We start from the raw sequence: 21,877 nt of genomic DNA on the forward strand, positions 1-21,877 counted from the left end.
CGTTTTTGAAATTATTACAAATAATAAACCTGTTCATGCATTGTGTATAATTTTCCCTTTTTATTTAATGGAAATGAAAAATAAAGTTGAATAAACTGAATAAAGTTTACATAGCGTGTATTTCAAAGCGACATAATTCGTGTTCAAATTACCAAAAATGACCTTGTGTTGGCCCACAGGTGACCAAAATGGCCCGTAAATAAGGATAGCACTTAGTTCATGAGATTGCTTTGCAATGAATGTATAACAAGCTAACTTTTGCCATGATTACAGAATATTACCAAATACTAGGCTTTGATAAACTGCACTTTATTGCAGTCAGGTGGATGTGCTGGCAAGCACCATCTACCAGTGTAGGAATTATATATACATATTATATTATCATAATATTATCTTAATTATTATCAAAATCTAGACACTGTACATTGATTTTGCTTATATGCCCTCTTCATTGTGATTGATTTTGATCTTTAGCATGATATTTCCCAATGATATTTTGATGTAAAAAAGAGAAAGAGTTGTCAAAATGTGTCTTGCTGAATACATGTATACTGTATTTGAAACTTTGAAATCATGGTAAATTATGTGGTTGTATGTTTCTAGGTTTTGATTCTAATGCGTACCTACTTGAGCAATAAGATTCGGATGAAATAATGAACAATGATAAAATAGATGAAACAAAAACCTTTTGCATGTCTCATACTAGATTATAATAATATCCTCGCAGAAATACCGTTAGTTTTTCAAGAGAAAGGCAAATGTACTTAAAATGAATAGGCTGCATGCGTGGGGTGAAATTACTCACCATCGACACAGTGGATTATCTTCATCATTTTCTTCTGGCTTTGTTAGGTCCCTTGTACTGAAGGGAACGATGTATGTTGAAGAAAGAAAAGTCAATCAAAGGAGTAGAAATTTCATCAGACTCAGGCATGAACTTAATGAAACAGAAAGTTATAAGAATATCATTACAATATTATCACTTGCATTGTGTCTGCAACTTCGGTGCTAAGTATTGTAATGTATTTGAATCAGTATCTTTTCATTGTCAACCAGCTGCGCATGCGCAATAAATGCAAATATTACACGTATGCAACTTGGTAAACCAGTAGGAAACGTGTCAAGTTGTTTTGTTATTTATTTTGTCTCCGATCTGTGTACTTTATGCGTGCATGAACATAATCAAGTAATTTGTGCAAACACCTGAAAATTAAAAGTCACATAACTTTCTTTTCCACATCAAATCTTGATGAGATTTCTTCAGTTTCAGTCATGCAAATGTACCCTAGCTGTCAGAACCAACTTGGAAATAGAGTGGAACGGAAATACTCAATAATTATTGTGATTATTATGTAAAGAAACTATGAAAAGACGTCTTGATTTTTTTTTTAAGTTCTCGGACTTCAATAAGAGCATTTGACCTCGTATGCCTCTACCACGAACAAAGTGTATAATAATGTTTGCCATAATGCATCTCAGTTAATGTAAACTTGTCATTATAATCTTGACGGTGGAAAACTGGGGAACATTCCTTTTACATTGAATTCGCATCGTTCACACTATATAGTATATGATAGACATAAAAAATGTTGTAGAGTTCCCAACAAGAGAGGGCGCCATATGGAACCAAACGAAACTGTTTCGAATTTACTATTTGGTCAATGTTGACTTTGATCCATATACTATACTAAACGGTAAATATATAAGTATGATAAAATCCTCTGCAGCTAGACAGAGCTGGAGTGACCAGGGGTTTTTGACCAGCAACATTAATCAACTTTATACGGTGTTTTTTTTTTTCTAACATTTGGTTGTTATGATTGTAATTTGGCGATATAGGTTTCGTATCAGATCAGATACCGCGCACAGTTTTAACTTGAAGAGTTTGTTCGCAAAAACCGATAAGTCCATATTTGCCAAATGGAGATATTTGCGATTAAAGGTCAAGAAATATATAGAGAATAATGAGAAAAATTTTGCTTCTTTTGACCATAACTTCAAAAATGTGCCTTTATAATGTAGTGACCAATATATCATTCAAAAGGTATTATTCTTTTTTTTTATCCGAACAATTTTTTTTCAAAAGGAAACTTACAGAAAATGTAGGCCTAAAGGCCTATAATAGGCCCTATTTTATGAAGATCGATCACAAAAACTTTTATTGTAGGCCTATATTGTATCGTGATATAATTTATGTATTAAATTTCTGTAAAATATTCATAATATGTTTCTGTTAGAAATGGAAAAATGAATGAACGAATTAAAGAAAATAGGCTTAGCGTCTCAAATTTTGTGAACGCGAGTCCATCTAGAACAAAGCAAAACCATTAAGAGTGATATCTCAATAAACTAGAAATAACAAGGAATATTACTTTTGAGGCTATGATTTAAAATATCCCATATTTTCTTGTTGTTTTCTGTTTTTTAGCAGCTTTATCTCAACTTAAGTTAGTGATACAATCACGTAACTCGTTTTGCGATTAAACTCTTCGTATACATGTACTAGTACAGTCTGTATTGGCTGATGATATCATTAACACAGCTGCACTTGTTCAAACAAAGAGATTCTAAGAATTATTAAAGTATGTACACATACTTGCTAGCCCAGTGTACTGGTAATACGAACTACCAGCACCATGTTCACGCGCAGTGCAGTGTAGAGACTTACTGGTGTAGAGCGCACCGTAACACCGTAGAGCACTGGTCAGTGTATGTAGAGCACTGTGGTGTAGAGTTCACACGGTGCTAAATTCAGGCTCGTCCACGGTCTTTTCTTTTTCTGTCCGTCGAGCAGGTAAGACCGTAGCGAATTTAGTTACCGTATTTTTATGATTTGTGTGCTGCCTTCCCGTGAAAACTCACTGGAAATGGATAAACAGTGAGTGATGTCAATATTTTCTTAATCCTTTTGCAGATTCATAATCATCAAGATGCAGAACGAAGCCGGAGAATACGTTGATATGTACACTCCGCGAAAGTGGTGAGTTGATAAACGTTGACCATAGGAAGGCATGGCATGGCACGAGTAACTGCATACTGGTACGAGAGTACGACATGTGTGCTTCGAGTGTGTGAGGCTGCTGTGCTATGGCCCATTTACAGTATGCTGCCCAGTCTGAGCTGCGGGATCGCGGGACGGTGTGTGCAACAGCCAGCAGCATGTACAGTGCAGTGTAGCACTGTGTAGGTTAGAATTTAGAAAGACTGGCTCTGAAAAACAAACAGAGAAACAAACAAACATGCTTTCACATGTACCACTAGAACCATGCATGTCCCATGAATTGTAGTTAATTCCAATCCACTGATTTTAATCTTACTTTCCCAAATCTGTGTCACAGTGTGTGACATTTGTTGTTTTGAAACACTGAGTGAGGCTGAGCTGCTCATATTAATAAGACAGACCAGAATCTACACAGACAGTGTTAGTGAAGCAATTTTTTGACAGTAGGGCTGAATGAAATTTAGGCTATAATTTTCTGGAAGATGTTTCATCCACTTTTCGGGATGGGGAATTCTGGAAAGAGTTGTGGTACCTCCTTCCATGGCATCGTTAATGATAATGCACTTGTCACTGTAATGACGCACCCCACGGCCCACTACCCCAGGACATGGGTGCGTCATGGTCATTTTTTGAGTTTTTGACGCACCCCTCGGTCACTTTTTTGACGGACAAAACGCTGAAAGTGACGTACAGCACAGTCACTTTTTTGACAGACTACACGAAAGTGACGCACACCTCGAGCTCGGTCACTTTTTTGACGGACATCCTTGGTAGAATGGTACATTTGACGCACATCCGTAAATACTGAAATGATTTTTGCATACGTTTTATTTGAGCAATTTCATTTTCTTCGTAAACATAATTTGTAAGAGTTGCGGCAAGTTTCCCTTACCCTGTATTAGTACCGCCATTCACTGTAAAAGGTTGTACGCAGTAGCCAGCCCAGTACAGTACACTAGTTTGTTTTATCCTTTTGTGAATGTCACAACATTTTGTAAAGAATGTATGGTTGAAGGATTATACCTCTGACCATCGTGTATGAAATTTTACTGTAACTTAGTAGATCTAACTACACCCCAGAGTTTTTGATTTCTTTGTCATTAATGAAAAACTGACACCATGTCATTCAATAATCAATGCACTTGCTTCCCTTTTGCAACACTTAACACTGGTGCTGGTCCAATACAATAGTCCAAGATAGGTAAAAATCACCGTCAGGCCAGTAACTTTTCAGGAATTGCCAATTTACGCGTCCGATGTGACGGGGGGGGGGGGGGGGGGGGGGATCAGACGGACAGGTTGGACTGCAGTAGCGCTGCCTTTGTACCAAGAATACACTGTATGTGTTGGATTTTTTTTTTTTTAAGGGGGGGGGGGGGAAGGGGGTCAGTATTTAATTCACTGGAAATCTGAAGTCTTGTTTCCGTCATCATATATAAGTTTCCAGTTTTATTCTGAGGAAAAGGCCTCTCCAGTATTACTGTATAGGCTACCAGCTTATGAAAGAAATCTTATTTACAGGGTGGCATGAGGACCCCATGAACCTGAAACAGACAATCGTTGTCCATTCCTGTTTACTTTCCCGACGGCGAGTTTTAAAGGTTGCCCTGGGTAGTAGGTTTGTAGCACCCTTCATTGCTCATCAAGTGTATTCTTTCTGTTTGTTACAGTTCGCAGAGTAACCGCATCATCAGTGCCAAGGACCATGCGTCCATCCAGATCAATGTAGCAGAGGTAAGCTGGCTGATCTTGGTGTCATTAGTGAGCTTTAGATCTATGCCCCTGATGTATGACACTGCTGCTTGTGTACTAGGCAAAAGATGTTCTGCACAAGCACAAGACAGCTGTAAACTGTTCAAACCCGTACACAGAATGAGGCATGTCGTGAACATTAGTAGCGTCACAGATCTACATGTACTTGCTATTGTTGCTTTGAAAAAAAAACAAAAAAAAAACCCTCAACCTAACAACTAAGCACATGCTCATATGTGGTGTTTGTCCAAGTTGGTATTGCCCCAGGGTGTAATGCCCCTCCCCCCCCCCCCCCCCCCCCCCACCACCATGCTGTATATGTTGTATTTTGATGGTACAGTATGTACTCTTCAGGTGTGTTCATGAGAATGTGATTGGGTAGTATTTTATGAATATAAAGTATACATGTGCACAGTGCAAAGTCACTGTTATGCACAGTTCTGATATTCAAAGGGACACACTAAATAGAACCCTGTTGGTGTCCACCTTACCATCTGTGTAAGCTGTTATATTCCATAAACTTCGTAGCTATAGTATTTTATTTTATTGCAAATCAGGACTTGTGAAACAGTTTCATGAGTGGTTACATTGTAAATTCAAAATCATGATCAAGAACCACAGTAGTAGAATGTCAGTGTGATCTATCTTTTTAAGAAACAAAGTTTGCCAATTGAATTCCCTACTCTGAATTGATGCACATTGTATTGTGTTTGGTATGGGAGGCGATACTTTAGCCTGCTGTTCATTTTGCAAACATCAGTAAACTTGCAAAGATTCAAGATTGCAAGAGTTTTTGCCAAGGTACCAGTAATGTACATACACAATTGGCTTTGCAGTTTGCCATATGCAACAAGAGCCGTGACATAAACAATGTTTAGCTACTGTAGCTAGCTAGCTGCACATTTCAGGAGTGGAAGGCATGACAAATGAGGATTTTTAGTGCAGGTGTACACTGTTGTCATTTCAGATTGTGACAACAAGCTTCATGTTTGGTCACAAATACCCACTTGCACAGTTTGCCAAGCAACTGTCATTGAAATGTCGGGATGGCATGACCTTCCAATGTCAGTGTAAGTGATCAGGACTATGAAAAGTAATTTCTGCTACTTTATGTGCCATACAGGTTGTGCTAACCAATGCAAATTTACCCTTTCCTGTAGGTCGACCCACAAACTGGTATCTACACACGCAACTTCAAGACCTACGCCATCTGTGGAGCCATCCGCGGAATGGTATGTTATCTCTTAGCCCTTTAATTTCTGCTCTTTCATAGCCCTCAATTTTCCTTTGCCCTTTCCTCACATGCATACATTGCACCACTTATCATGGCTAACCCCGTCAAACTGTGGTGCCGGATAATTTATGGCTATTGATGAGGTTACCTCTCCTTCCCAAAAGCCAGTGAGAATGGGCACGAGGCTTGATATACCCAAGGAAATAAGCAAGGGAAGAGAGAGAGAGGGAATAAAAAGTGGAATTTCATCCTGATTTAACTTTCAACACACAAGATGTGTTTGCATGTTGAGTCACAGATGCACTGAAGAGAACAGTGACATTGTTTCAGTAAAGACAGGAGTATTCTTCTGCATTGCTGGAATCTTCCATTCTCTGAGAGTGTAATGCTGCAATCACTGTGTTTTTAGTGAAAATAAGTGTATTGATTATCACTTCTGCTATGGATCTGAAAAAAACAAACAAACAAACAGAGTGTTGAACAGAAAACAGAGTTGGCGTGTTGAGTTATTTTATTATTTGTACTGTTAGTCAACCCTTCACTAGTGTAGTGCAATTCAACTGGAACGTTCCATTTGCTCGTTAATTCAAGATTCTTCACACATAGCCAGCACAGTGGACTCTTGTAATAACCAAACTGCTTTGCACCATTTGAGTCACCTCGTAATTTTGTGATATTAGAGTTTAAAGAACAAAAGACTAAAAAAAAAAGTCAACTGTGCGCTCAAAGATTATTTTTGTTAAAGGGAAGGTACAGTATTGGTGGAGATGAGAATTGGGCTTTTAACTTTTTGCGAGATACCAAGAAAACACTTATGATATAGTACAGAGCAGACCACTTTAAGAGGAATTCAAAGTTTATTTGATGAAAATCGGGTTTGGAATGCCTGAAACATCCAAAAACAGAGTATAACAAAGCGATCGTAATAAAGTGTGGGTCCCACACTTTATTAGAATCGCTCTTTTTGGATATCTCAGCCATTTCAAAACCAATTTTCATCAAATAAACGTTGAATTCCACATAGAATAACATGCTCTTTCATATTTCACAAGAGGTTTCTCATTATTCCACAGAAAAATGTTAGAAACCTGAAATTAGGTCTCAACCAAAACTGTACGATCCCTTTAATCACAACAAAATGTGTCTACATCGGTGTTCTTTGTAACAAAAGTCCTGTACAAATGAATTCTCAGGTCAAACATAGAGTACAGGTACTTGTGTTTCCATATCCTCTGCTGTATAATGTTTGCATAACTCTCATTACTATTATTATCATAATTTCAGGGCGAGTCAGATGACAGTCTCATCAGGTTGTCACAAAGGGACGGATACATCGCAAGGTGAGATAGTAGTGCAGTGCAGGCAGCACTGAAGTGCCATCCAGTAGAAAGTTACTGTTTAAAGCTGTTATTATGGCATACATGTATTTTTGCATATGAGGACGTCACAGACATTTTTGCGAGATGTTGGTTCTCTGGTTTGACATCAAGGCCATTGTAAGTGCACTAAGGCCTGTCACTTTGTGATGTTTTCATGTGGGGATAAATTCAAGGACCAACAATTATACCAAAATTTGGAAAAATTAAAACTTCGCGAAAATAAGAGCTTTAACAGTAAACATTGAAAAGATGACCCTCCTTACTCTAATAAATTGATCTAAAATGTGTCGAGCAGGACTGTCGTGGGAAGACAAAAGAAACACAACACAATTAAAAATCAGAATTTAGTCTGTTGACGCCAACTTATGGCGTGTTTTTATGACTGTTCATATGATACACAGCTTTGCAATGATGACTGAGTGTCTAAAGGTTTATGTTTTATGTTTTCACATTTTCAATGCAAGTCCTAAGTAGAGCGGATTCTCATATTCACAAACTCATTTGAGTCATCAATTGCCGTACTACTATTAAAGCAACAGAATGCAGAAGAATTAAAACTTGGGTGAAACAAAATACTTTGTCATAATGAGCTTAGTTATACAAGAGTCGAGAAAACCTTTACACAAATTATGTTTTTGCAGGGTTAGAAATAGCTCTTTGTGAGGTACAATGATGTATCAAGTTTGAACTCTGCTCTTGTAGAAAACTCATAAAAAATGTTGATTTTGCTAATGCTGTGTAGTGTCCAGTCCATGATAATTACTCTAAATGTTATGCCCCAAAAGTTTAGACTGCTATTTTGCTGGTTACAGGGGAATCTACAAATGTAGAATTTATTCTGATCATAGTAGTTGCCCATGTTATGTTTTGTTTTTCTCAAATCGCTTGTTTCATTTGCTTTGGTAGAAATGCAGAGAAAATACTGTATAGGCCATATATTTAGTGAGTCTAAGTTTTTGTGAATCGGACTGCTGGACATTTTCGTGAATGGTCAAATTTGCGATTGTGGAGTAGAATTATAGACGAAGAAATGTATGCGTGCAGGTCGCATTCATGTTGGGATCAGAGTTCATATTTTTGCGCAATTTTAAAATTCCCAAATGGCACCTGACCCGCAATTTAGCGAAAATAGATACCTCAGGAAATACATGGCGTATACATTGTACATTTACAGTAGTTTGATAATTATCTCAAAATGTTATGCTTGGATTGAACTGTCAAGTGATGCATTCCTCCTTTGTCTCCGTAGCAACTTCTGAGGGATGCCGTCAGATCTGGGGAGGGGATCACCTGTTCTTCAACAGACGCCATGGAGGAACCTTTGCAAGGACCCTACGAGAATGAGAGCTAATTGATGAACTTTGCTTGGACACTCTTACACACTCGTACAGCAGCATGATATGAACTGCGTAGGGCATTGGGCATCGCCTGCTGAATCTATCTGTGTGGTTTTCATCTACAATAAGTGTGGCTTTGTTGAATAATAAATGATCCTCCTCTAAAAAAAATGTAAATCTGAAGTTAATTATTTCTCTTCAATCAAGGAGTCATTTTGTTTGGATCACTGAGATAAAGTTTCAAATTTTGACATACATGTATACAGTGCACTCCCATTATAACGAACACAGTTATAACAAAATTCTGGTTACAACGAAGAAGTAAAATTTCAGGCCGCAACATTGTATTTTTATTGTTTATTTGTTCGGTTATAATGAAATTTCAATATAACGAAAGAAAACTGCTGGTCCGTAGGACTTCGCTATAATGGGAGTCCACTGTATGCCAGTTACTGGTAGTTGCACACCAATGTGTGTGTGTGTGTGTGTGTGTGTGTGTGTGTGTTTATGTGTGTATGCGTGTGCTTGTGTGTGTGTGTGTGTGTGTGTGTGTGTGTGTGTGTGTTGTGTGTGTGTGTGTGTGTGTGTGTGTGTGTGTGTGCGCGCGTGTGTGTGTGTGTGCGTGTGTGTGTGTGTGTGTATGTATCTATATATGCTTGTGTGTGTGTGTGTGTGTGTGTGTCACTGTGTGTATGTATATGTATATATGAATGTATGTATTTATGTTTCTATGTGTGCACTTTTATATTTCCATTAATACTGGATACATTGTACTTCCAAATTATCTCCGTAGTGGTATGTTGGATACCTGCCATACCATGAACCAGAGACACTCTGTAGTTTTTGAAGTCCTAAGATATTAAATGCTGTGCTAATTATTTAGGTCAAGCTGCAGGTAAGATGGGCCTTGTTCAGGTGCTCAAAAGCAAACCAAAGTGAACCAATCCAATGTGTACGGTACCATCAGATTTGGAGCGGTCAAGCACTCTGTGGAGTACCTCATGATTTTAGAGGGGGTCACATTTGTAGCAACAGGATCATTCACCTGGTGCGCTTAAGCTCCTTACAGATGTCCTGAACTAAGAGAATTAACTCTGCATTATGACGTGTGCTTGTTATGCACATTCTTCGTATGCCAACTTCTGGAACGGTTTTGGTACGATTTTAGAGCACAATTGGGAAGTGGTCCATATTTGGTTTGGTTTAGTACAGTACATGTATGGTATGCATTGTACTTTTGGAGAACGCCTGAACGCATGCATAGTCTACACTTGCAGTGTCCAGCACAGTCCAAGCTGTTTGACCAATCCCTTGAAAGTGATATTCACACCATTTGAATTTGAGACAGAGAAATAGATTTAGGAAAAGACATGAAATCAGATAAACGGAATGGTAGAAGTTCTAATAGTCTGACTCAAAATTTTGAAAAGTTCTGAAGTTGATACACCAAATATTTCATACTTTCATCAAATACCAGGGTAAGTGATGCTGGTTCCAACCACATACGGAAATCAGCGAAGATGATGTCATCCACTCATAAGTATCCTATTGGCTTGTGCATGAAAGTATGCAATATACACTGTTGTAAACCCCCCCCCCCCCTTTTAGGTTATTGCAACACACACACACATAGACATAGACATTGACATTGACATACAAACTTGAATGTGAAAGATATAACGTTCACGTTATAGTATAAAATTTTAATGGGGATTTACTTATTGTATTACAAATGTACAAGAGCTTCTTTTCATTGTAACAGGAGTGCATTTTACCAGTTTAGAGGCAAGCGGCCAAGATGGTGTTTGATGTTAGATCACTGTCATATTCTGAGAGATGCAGAAAAACAAACAAGAGAAAGATTCAAGGTCATGGTGAAGAAACTTCAAGAAGAAAGCCATGTACCTGCCCTCTCATCGGGGTTTGTGTAAAACCTTCCACTTTAAAAAAAAAAAAAAAAAAAAAAAAAAGGCCTCAAAGTGTTTCTGCAAGCACCTTGTGTTGTCATTTGGATTTATGCATATATGTTTTTGTGTGTTTGTTTGTTGTTGTTGTTTGTGTGCATTAAAATGAATGATTATTGATTGTGAACTGGGGACTGCAAGCACATTTTCAGACGAGTTTTAAAGATGAAATGTGTCATACTGTCTAGTACAGACTAGCGCCATCTAGTGGTGAATGTGCATGAAGATTGGATGTAAGTTGTCGATTGTGTACCATCACTGACTGTTGTGTGTGTACTGTGTGCTCATTTCAGACCAGTATGAAAAGACGACAATGTGTTCTAGGCCTACTGTGTAGTACAGTGTACCAGAGCCAATGTAATAGAAGGCTCTGTGTAGTACGAGGGACTAGCGCCATCTAGTGGTTGTATGCATCTTTCAGCAGCTATTGCGGTATTGTCATATATTTCACAAGCTATTGTTTATATAATATTTTAATAAATTCATGACATGTGTAATGTGCTGTTATCCATCATGAATAAAACGTTCATGTAGCAGAGAAAGGCAGATAGAAATTATCAAGAAAGATGAGAGAAAATGGATAAAGAAAGTATTTGGAATACTGCTTGTCTAAGTAACCTGGTTTTGAGAATTTTCATTGTTTTTTTTTTTCTTTCTTTTTTTGCTTTCTCTTTAATCTGTAGGATAAAAAAAAGAACAGTGTTTTTAAACTCCACCAAATCCTACTTCTTTTTCTCTTTCTCTATAAAGTTCTTAGCCTTCTTTACCCAGCCCTCCCTGCATTTCATGAATGCTGAGAGAAATACATGCACACTGTACAAGAAAATGGAAGGAATTCAAATTTATGAAATTCTTGCGTCAAATTGTTTTGTTTGATTTTACCGTAAATTGCCCTACATCAACGTAAATAAGCATCAATCTAATCAGAGTTTGGCAGTAGCCATGATAAAAAATTCATGGGCAACATACTCAGGCAGGATTCAAACCTATGACCCCCTGATCACTGGACAAACGTCTTATGCCCAAGTACAGTCAGATTGTATGTTACCCGTGATTTTTTTATCATGGCTACTACTGAACACTGATTGATTAGGTGCTTATCTACATTGATATTGAGGAATTCATTAATCAGTTGCAATAAAAATGTCAAGAATGCATGTTATTCAGTACAACTAGCTTGAGGAGTACTACCATATTGATAACTTGAGTTTGTGTTTGACAAGCCTGTTCAGCTTTAACAAGTTACAAGTGTATCTCTTCAATCAGTTTCACATGAAGTGGGGTGTTCATAAATAGAAAGCAATGGCCTCTTCATACAGTACAGTGGAACCATGTTACAAAGGAGACGGCCAATACAAATCCCTCTTTCACCAAGGTGACTTTGCAGGTCCTAACTCTTATATTTCTTTGTTTTTGAACACTGATGTAGTGAGAAACCTGACTTAACAAGGTGATCGTCTTTGTTGTTAGGTCCTTGTTATAAAGAGGTTCCCCTGTAATTTACTACAGCATAGTTAGTGTTATTTCATCTTTATCACTTCAGTTCTCCTGACAACATATTATTATTACAAGCTTCCGCAATTATTTCATACTCTTCTCAGTTTACTTTGATTTGCTTACAAAACCTTATTCTCTGTTACCAAAGAAAGTGAACTGACTGTGTTCTTTTTGAAAAATTAAATCAAATTTGAATTGAATTGAACCGAGTTGTCCCAGGTCTACACAGGTCACACTGACATGATTCTTCCACGACCAGAGATGGCCATTTTGCCCTAGCCATCCCATTTTAAGTGTACTCTGCATAACAAAACGGAACATGTAAAGCACCTAAACACTGCTGCATTTGCTATGTTTGTTTATTTGGTTCACGTTTAAAGGGATCGTACGGTTTTGGTTGAGACCTACTGTAGTAATTTCAGGTTTCTAACATTTTTGGTGAGATAGTGAGAAACCTATTATGAAATATGAAAGAGCATGTAATTCTATGAGGAATTCAACGTTTATTTGATGAAAATTGGTTTTGAAATGGCTGAGATATCCAAAAAAGATTGATTCTAGTAAAGTGTGGGACCCACACTTCATTACGTTAATTTTTTTTACTTTGTTTTTGGATGTTTCAGTCATTCCAAACCTGATTTTCATCAAATAAACTTTGAATTCCTGTTAAAATGGTGTGCTCTGTACTATATCATAAGTGTTTTCTTGGAATTTTGCAAAAAGTTAAAAGCCCCATTCTTATCTCCACCAATACTGTACCATCCCTATTAACAACGTTGCAAAGATATTGCCTAATGTTACTTCATGGTGCATGTTGATACAGTGGAACAATGGTGTCACTGCATCAGGGTCTTAAATCTTTCATGGCTTTAGCTTTGACTGAAACAAAAATGAAAATAATACAGATTTGGGCTCCATTTCATAAAAAGTTTCTATGAGAGCAATTCTTGCTAGAGTGGCAATTGTCATGGTAACAACAAGAATCCAGCTTTCTGATTGGCTGTTGCTATGGGAAGTTGCCATTCCAGCAAAAGTGGCTATCCTAACATCTTTTATGAAATGGGGCCCAGATGTTGATTTTGTACGAGCAGCTTATGTTTTAGAATATTCATCAGGCCACACCACACTCAAAACATGACATAAGACAGAAAAATAAAAAGTATCCTCACAATTTCTTCAACGGATCTGTCGCTCTCAATGGAACGTTGCCAGCATTTTTATTACTTCTGTGTTCGGCCACTGCGGCCGTACATGGGAGCCAGATTATATAACAAAGATTGTACAAAAGTACTGAGAGATTGTGCAAGACCATAGGCTTATATATACATATATAGATAGATAGAAAGCTCTGAAGCAAACAGTTTATCTTCGGAAAGGTACACAATGGTGCAACCAACTTTCCCATCGTCACACATTGACACAATTTCATTCTGTACAGTAAAGATTCATGAAACTCACACGCAACAAATTTTATCATTGTGATTTCCCATCCGTAGGCCCTACTTGTCAGAAAAATTCTCTTTCATCTTCAGGTTAAACGTCAGAACTTTGCATACAGACAGTGCATTGCTTCAGTAGATTATTCCGGATTATTTACAATTTCATTTCAAAATGACGCAGACAAATTCCAAAGCTGGATGTCACTGTGAACATGCACCATAATCTATTTCTATCCATTGACATGTTATCATGTACAACACCCATCACCTTATGAATGCAATTCATTCTACAGTTGTCAGTCTCAAAAGATTATACTATATTTAAAAATGACATTTCCAGATGATATTGAAAAAAAAAATGAAAAAATAAAGTAAATTAAAGTAAAAATACAGTTGTAAGATAGTGATATCTTTTGTTAGATACTGTGAGAGCAAGAAGACATTCAAATTTCATCTGGACTTTCATCATTAGCTCTACCATCCAAATTCATGGGTTGGATGCTCCAGAAGTTTGATAAATCCAACCAACAGAGGGCGGTATGCGGGCGATTACTGACTACTGACTTGGCACCCTACTGGGTTTATGGATTCAGACATTTCCGCTGCAATTACGGGATGGATCGATCCACTGAAAACAGATTAAAGTACCATAACCATCTCCATTTGTTGGATGATGAGCAACAATTTTTACCAATGGATACAACTAACTACACAGCAGCTTCATATCCTGTAAAACATATAATCGCAGCATTAAATTTATGGGAATTGCCACAAAATTAAAATGCAAGCCATCATTCCTTGTTTTACAGTACAATGCTCATGTACATGTGTTTGTGTTCTTAGTTTTAGGTTTTGTGTTTTACTATGTGCACTACATACAATGTATTTTACTTCTGGTGACATCTTTACTTCTAAAGCATGAGCACGAATTTGTAACGTACAATGTATATTGGTTGCATTGTGTGTATTGACAGAAGGGCATTAATCACATCATGCCTTTAGCCTTAAAATCAATTACTGCCCTTCTACCAGTAACGTGACAATGTACGACACATACAGGTATACTACAGCCCCTACCAGTGATGGAAAGATGCAAGTTGAAGTACAAAGGAGATAATGTTTGCATGGAGACATACCCTACCCATACAGAGAGAGCAGCAGACATATATTATAATCTGAATTGACAGCATGACAGATATAAACATAGGACTAGGATTATTAACACTGTTACCATCCATACTTCTGGGTCTACACGCACCAGGACATTTACAACGCAATGCCACTCTTTTTGATCACCTCACACACACCACATTATTAAACTCTACCAAAGTAGCTCAGCTACAAATACACAACTTTCAGCATGGTTAAAACTGTACTCTTTTCAGACCTGTGTTTTAAGATTGACATTGCTGATATCATATACTGTATGTGCAATATGGACATGGAAGCAGAAAAGCAGTAGCTCTATTTACACATGACTTGCAGACACTATAAAACTCTTGTATATGTACTACATTGTACATTCAAAATTACACATTTCCAGCGTAGAAACTCTGTATAATTGCTTTGAAAAAGTACACATTATGCTACAAGTGCTCACACCATCATTCTGCAATAAATATGACAAAATATCAGCCCCATTCCTACGACAAAAATTACTGAATGGATAAATCACCTACCGTACCTCGACAAACCTCTTTTTCACATATCCCCAGAAATCCTGAATTCATCCCTTACAAAGAGTAAATCCCTGTTCAAGATGACCAAATTTTGCAGAGTTCCTATCTCTTACTATTAAGAGACTCCAGCCCCAGTGCACTTTGGTCTCGACATACAAAAAATCTGAGAAAAGTCTGATTATTTTGGTCATAATCTTCGACATCCCAGCATTTTCATAATTATGATCTGATTACATCGACATTAAAGTGTGGTAATCAATAAACAAAGAGACAAACGACACACACTAGCAAATCACTCTTGTAAGAAACACAAGACAAAAATACACATTGTATTAAGGAAAGAAATGCCACCAAAAATGACACCATTTCTTTCTTTTTTTTCCTGACAAATGAAATCTTATTATTTTTTTTCCACCTTCTAGGTGGGGAAGCGGTAGAGGTCAACTTATCATTTCATACCTAGCAAGACAATTGACTGCAATAAAGCAAGCAAGCAGTAGTACTGCTACTGGTTATTTGGATATGATATGTGGAGGTTGCTGTTATGAATATTATCATGAAATCATCCCCTCCCCCTCGTTTTGAATTGCCCATTAGAATTCCAACCCTAAATAGAGGGCATAAACAGAAAGTCTTTAGAAATACTATGAAATGTGGGTAAAAGTGCAACACAGGACAACCCAAGTACAATGTATTGCTGTAAACCTGCCAACCCCTCCTTGTAGATAGTGGATTCATCCACACTCTTCCCTTATGTCTTCAGAGCACCCAAGTTGGGGCCCCTAATAGCACAAACCACCATTGCGCAGTTGTTGCTTGGCACTTGTTGCTGTGTGCACGCAATATCCACAACAACTTCCCGTTTGGGTTCATCGCCACGCGGGTTGGTAAAGTAATTTTAGTGGGAGCCCTATTTACTCAAGATTTATTCAAGCAAGGGGAAATGGCCCATTTTTTTTTAAACTATTGATGAATCATAGAAGAAATTACAAGTGATGCTATTCCTGTATTGGTGATACTCACTACCTAACATGGGTTGCGTCAATCCGACGAAGCAAAGGTGAACAAAGCGACGTGCTTTGTCGTAAGAATGCACAAACACAAACAATACAGTCGTTATAAACGCATCATGTGCATGTTCCTTTGCATGTATGAAAGCAGTTGTCACAGGAACGAATTAACTCTCCCATTGCTAGTGCTTACTTGGCTGCACTGTACTACGTGCAGGTGAAAATGAAAAGGCAAAGGAACCAAGCATTTGAAAGTTTTCAAGACTTTTACCTTGAAGGGTGCACACAAACCTCATTCAGCTACAAAGGTTTCATCACTCAAAGCATACTCTACTCTCTGAGCACAGTACCCCACTTTATTTTATCCTACCAGGACTGGTCGGGGATATACAAATGTAGTGGTCAAATCTGTTTTGAATGTACAGCCATCTGCACAAAGACCATGTGCAAAAGGACCACTGAATTTGTTCTCCCTTTTTGAGCATTCATAATGTTGATGAACTATAATCTACAAAGAGTACCTGCCAATGATTACCATTGTTTGCATGTTTGTTTGTTTGTTTTTGTGTTGTTTCTTTTTTTAGAAGGGGGGGGGGGTCCCTTTCCCAAGGAGGATCATTGTTGAACAATTTTACTATAGGCCTACTAGATAAAATCATTTAAAATATCTGCACAATATGTACTTCATTTTAACAAACCATATGCATAGAATAGATTTGTCAAAATAATCCTTGTGGTGTTTACACTACAAAACAATATTGGCAATCAAATTGTTGATATTGTTTCTATGGAAATTATGGCATCATAACATATTTAGCATATTCCTGCACATGCATTATTAACATACAAGGTCAACATTCAGTTGTAAATTACTTGCTAATGAGCGCCTTGATAAATTTCATGCACACCTTCATAATAACAGTTGCTGTTGACAATAAATGAGCTTGCCCGTGGCGTGACTGGTACTGAAAATATATGTCATGCCTGCAAAATTGATTCACAGTGTTGAGGATGTATTCAGTATAGAATCAATTAATACAAGAACAGTTCAAGATCCACAGGAAAAGGAAAGTCCATACATACAATGAACTTGAATTCACAAGAGTGGACCACCCTATTTCGCAAACCCTCAAGACAATTAAAGGGTGTGTACAGTTCTGGTCGAGGTGAGGATTAAGCTTTTAACATTTTGCGAGATATTCAGAAACCATTCTATGAGATGTCAAAGATCATGCATTTCTAAAAGGTATCAAAAGTTTATTTGATGAAAATCAGTTTTGAAATGGCTGAGATATCCAAAAACAAGGTGAAACAAAGAGATCCTAATAAAGTTGTGGCATGTCGCCTTTAATTATTATCGCTTTTTTTGGATATCTCAGCCATTTCAAAACCAATTTTCATCAAATAAACGTTGAATCCTTCTTAAAATTACATGCTCTTTTATATTTCATAAGAGGTTTCTCATTATCTCACTTAGAATATGTTCAAAGCATGAATCCCTTACCTCAACCAGTACTGTACAGTCCCTTTAACAGTAGATTCTACATTGCTAACTGTGATGTCTTTATACCTTACATAACTCCTCCTACCCTTGAAATCTCCCTCTTCCATCGCACTTCTAATGTGAACTTTTACCTTGAAGGGTGCACACAAACCTCATTCAGCTACAAAGGTTTCATCACTCAAAGCATACTCTACTCTCTGAGCACAGTACCCCACTTTATTTTACCCTACTAGGACTGGTCGGGGATGTACAAATGTAGTGGTCAAATCTGTTTTAATGTACAGCCATCTGCACACAGACCATGTCCAAAAAAGAACTGAACAGTGCAGCAATTACGACATGTTAGGGGTTAATAGGGGGAGGGAGAAGAAGAGTGATAGCAAGAAAACAGGCAGAAAAAACTTGACAGATTTATGTCTTTGGCCTAATATCAAGTTTTACGATAACTTAAAATTCTGAATGCAATTCCTACATCACTGCAAAGTGAATACATGCACAGGGGAATTCGGTCTTTATGGCGAACGCTAACGTGTAAAACATACGACAATAAGTTAACCAATACACAGCTAAAGTGCACTTTTATGCATTACGGTGAAAGCGTCAAACATGATTGCACATTTTGCGGAAACAAGGTTCTGCGGAAAGAATGATGGATACACACACACAGACAGACACACACAGACAGACAGACACACACAAATTAACCAACAAACGGTGAAGGAATGGTGTGAAGTGAAAGAAGGGGAGAGAACAGCGTGAGGTTAAATTGCTAGAGGAATACAGACTGGGTGAAAAGCAACATGCAACACAACTTCATGGGAGGGTACAGGTGCTACCTCCGATCAAGAGCTTGAACGTAACATTTGATGCAATAGCTCAATACAGTCAACCTTGCTTAAAAGTCAACCTCGCATAAGTCGAATAATCGCCTATTCAAGTCGAAGGTCTTTTCAAGTCCCTCCTCTCTATATGCTATTGAATTTAATCCCTCATAAGTCGAATTTTCTCTAATAGTCTGGGTGCCAAAGGCTGAACCTTGTTTTGCCGTCCACCCAATGTTTGTTGATGGTTTTACCCTATTTCGGGGGTGCTGAATCCGAATCTGCATGATGCAACTCTTGCATCCTTGAGGGTTTTGAGATATTCAAGATGGCCGCCAAAATGGCCGCCCAAACCGGAAATTCCCATGTATTTCCTTCTACATGGTGAGAAATTGAAAACAACTCACGGTTTTACCCTATTTCGAGGGTGCTGAATCGAAATCTGGATGATGCAACTCTTGCATCCTTGAGGATTTTGAGATATTCAAGATGGCCGCCAAAATGGCCGCCAAAATCGGAAATTCCTATGTATTTCCTTCTAAATGGTGAGAAATTGAAAACAATTGATGGTTCTAAGCTATTTCGAGAGTGCTGAACCCGAATCTGGCTGATGCGACTCTTGCATCCTTTAGGATATTGAGACATTCAACATGGCCGCCAAAATGGCAGCCAAATTACCCGGAAATTCCTATGTATTTCCTTCTAAATGGTGAAAAGTTCAAAACAATTTATGGTTCTAAGCTATTTCGAGGATGCTAAATCCGAATCTTGCTGATGCGACTCTTGCATCATTGAGGATTTTGAGATATTCAAGATGGCCGCCAAAATGGCCGCCAAAATGGCCGCCCAAACCGGAAATTCCTATGTACTTCCTTCTTTAATAGTGGTGAGTAATTGAAAACAATTGATAGTTCGAAGCTATTTCGACGGTGCTGAATCCGAATCAGGATGATGCGACTCTTGCATCCTTGAGGATATTGAGATATTCAAGATGGCCGCCAAAATGGCAGCCAAATTACCCGGAAATTCTTATGTATTTCCTTCTAAATGGTGAGAAGTTCAAAACAATTTATGGTTCTAAGCTATTTCGAGGATGCTGAATCCGAATCTTGCTGATGCGACTCTTGCATCATTGAGGATTTTGAGATATTCAAGATGGCCGCCAAAATGGCCGCCAAAATGGCCGCCAAAATGGCCGCCCAAACCGAAAATTCCCCTGTATTTCCTTCTAAATGGTGTGAAATTGAAAAACTATTGATGGTTTTACCCTAGTTCGAGGGTGCTGAATCAGAATCTTGATAAAACTCTTGTATCCTTAAGGGTTTTGAGATAATAAAGATGGCCACCAAAATGACCGCCAAAAATGGAAACTCACATGTAGAGTAGAGACCCCCCTTTTTCCTTCTAAATGGTGTAAAATTGAAAACAAACTGATGGTTTTACCCTATTTTGAGTTTGCTGAATTTCAAGCTGCAGGATCCAGCTCTTGCATCCCTAATGGTTTTGAGATGATAAAGATAGCCGCCAAAATGGCTCCAAATGGCCGTCAAAAACGGAAATTTCCATTTAGGCCCCCTAATTCGGTCTAAATGGTGTAAAATTGAAAACAATTGGTGGTTTTACCCTATTTTGAAGGTGTTGAATCCGAACCTGGTTGATGCAACTCTTGTGTTTTGGGGGTTTTGAGAATTCCATGATGACCGCCAAAATAACTGTCAATATTGACATTTTTGAGACCCTATTCAGCACCCTCGACATTTTGTTGTTGCCATTTTTGCGTTCCTTAGGGTTTTGAGATGTCCAAGATGACCGCCAAATCAATTGGCAGAAATTGAAATTCCAATGTTAATATTTTTTTTTCTAAATGGTAAAAATTTGAAAAAAAAAATTATGGTCTCACCCCATTTCGAGGGTGCTGAAGGTTTTGAGATATTTACAAATGTCCTGTATAAACGGAAATTCCTTGATATTTTCTTATAAATTGTGAAATATTGTGCTATAAAGTGAAGCGAGTGATTAAAAGCAAGAATCCGTATTCTTGAATTCAATTCGGTTGAGCAAATTTGTCAAATCAGCCAACAATTAATGGCATCCAAAATGACTGTCACAATGGTATTGTAATATACTGAGATATTCCGCTATGTCCCAAACGGAACTTTAACACGTAATGGAAAGAAAATGATATTGACATCATACTGAAACGTACAAACTCAAAGATAAGACTGAAAATTTCTTTATGCACAATAATTGTTATAGAGTAATGCCTGTGGTAGCCAATAAGGGCTCCGCAGACTGATGTGAAGTTAATCCTTTTTGGTTATAAGAGTAATATAAATTATGGCCTGCTGGTATTTGGTGTTCAAATTTGTCTTGTATTCTTATGAGTCTCGCCGCGTACTCTTATGAAACTTGTGGCATATTCTGATTACGTCACTAGAAATGGTTGCATCCATGACCACTATAGTAGATATCAATATAAAAGTAGTTTCAAGAGCACTCTGCGTGATTATGATATTCGTAAGTACTGGACTATCAACTATTACCTTACATGTTGTTTGTTTGTTTTACTGCGCGTTACCTGTGATTTTTCCATCCCCTCGTGTGTATGATATCGTCGCTTGGGCGACAAGACCCTGTGTATCTGAAATTTTAGTGAAAATGACATTTTTGAATAAACAGATAATCAGTTAATGATATCCTGTCCAAACCTTTGCTGTCTTCACCCAAAAAATGAAGCTACCATGGCACGTCAAAGGAAAGGTTCTCTCATTTGTTATAGTGCTTTGGCTGCCATGTTTGTTTGCTTTTTGTTTTTGTTTTTGTTTTTCTCTCCTGAACATGTGACATTTTGTGGATGCGAGGTTTGTCGCCCCATATATATATATATATATATATATATATATATATATATATATATATATTACATATATATATATATATATATATATATATATATATATATATGATATATGATATTACATCATATCGAAGAAAAAATTGAAGCAGAACTATAAAAATGTCCAACTCTTGTCTTGGACAATGTCATCAAGACCACCAATATAAACCAATTAACCAATGTGAGTGTTCATGGATGAAATGATTAAAAATGTTCATGGATTAAAACAGGTAATATTGGGAATCTCAGTAAACTTCTCTACATCACTATCACAATATGATTGAGATGGGTATGTCTTGTCCGCTGATTGTTAGTGTTCAAAACATATCCATGATATGTAGATGAAACAGTGTAATCTTTCAAA

At 37.6% G+C, this 21,877-nt stretch overlaps 1 protein-coding gene across 1 annotated transcript; it reads left to right on the top strand.

Moving 5' to 3' along the window:
* The first annotated feature begins 2,854 nt into the window (after positions 1–2,854).
* Positions 2,855–8,779, top strand: LOC139739987 (small ribosomal subunit protein eS21-like). The gene is made up of 5 exons (XM_071650584.1): positions 2,855–2,980; positions 4,672–4,735; positions 5,914–5,985; positions 7,272–7,327; positions 8,616–8,779. Exons 1-5 carry the CDS (start codon positions 2,931–2,933, stop codon positions 8,623–8,625), a joined length of 252 nt encoding a protein of 83 aa, XP_071506685.1. The 5' UTR covers positions 2,855–2,930; the 3' UTR covers positions 8,626–8,779.
* The last annotated feature ends 13,098 nt before the right edge of the window (positions 8,780–21,877 follow it).

The sequence above is a fragment of the Diadema antillarum genome, unplaced genomic scaffold (genome assembly GCF_040938485.1).
Source record: "Diadema antillarum isolate AM-2024a unplaced genomic scaffold, OU_Dant_1.0 seq00000823_RagTag, whole genome shotgun sequence".
In the NCBI taxonomy this organism is placed as follows: Eukaryota; Metazoa; Echinodermata; class Echinoidea; order Diadematoida; family Diadematidae; genus Diadema; species Diadema antillarum.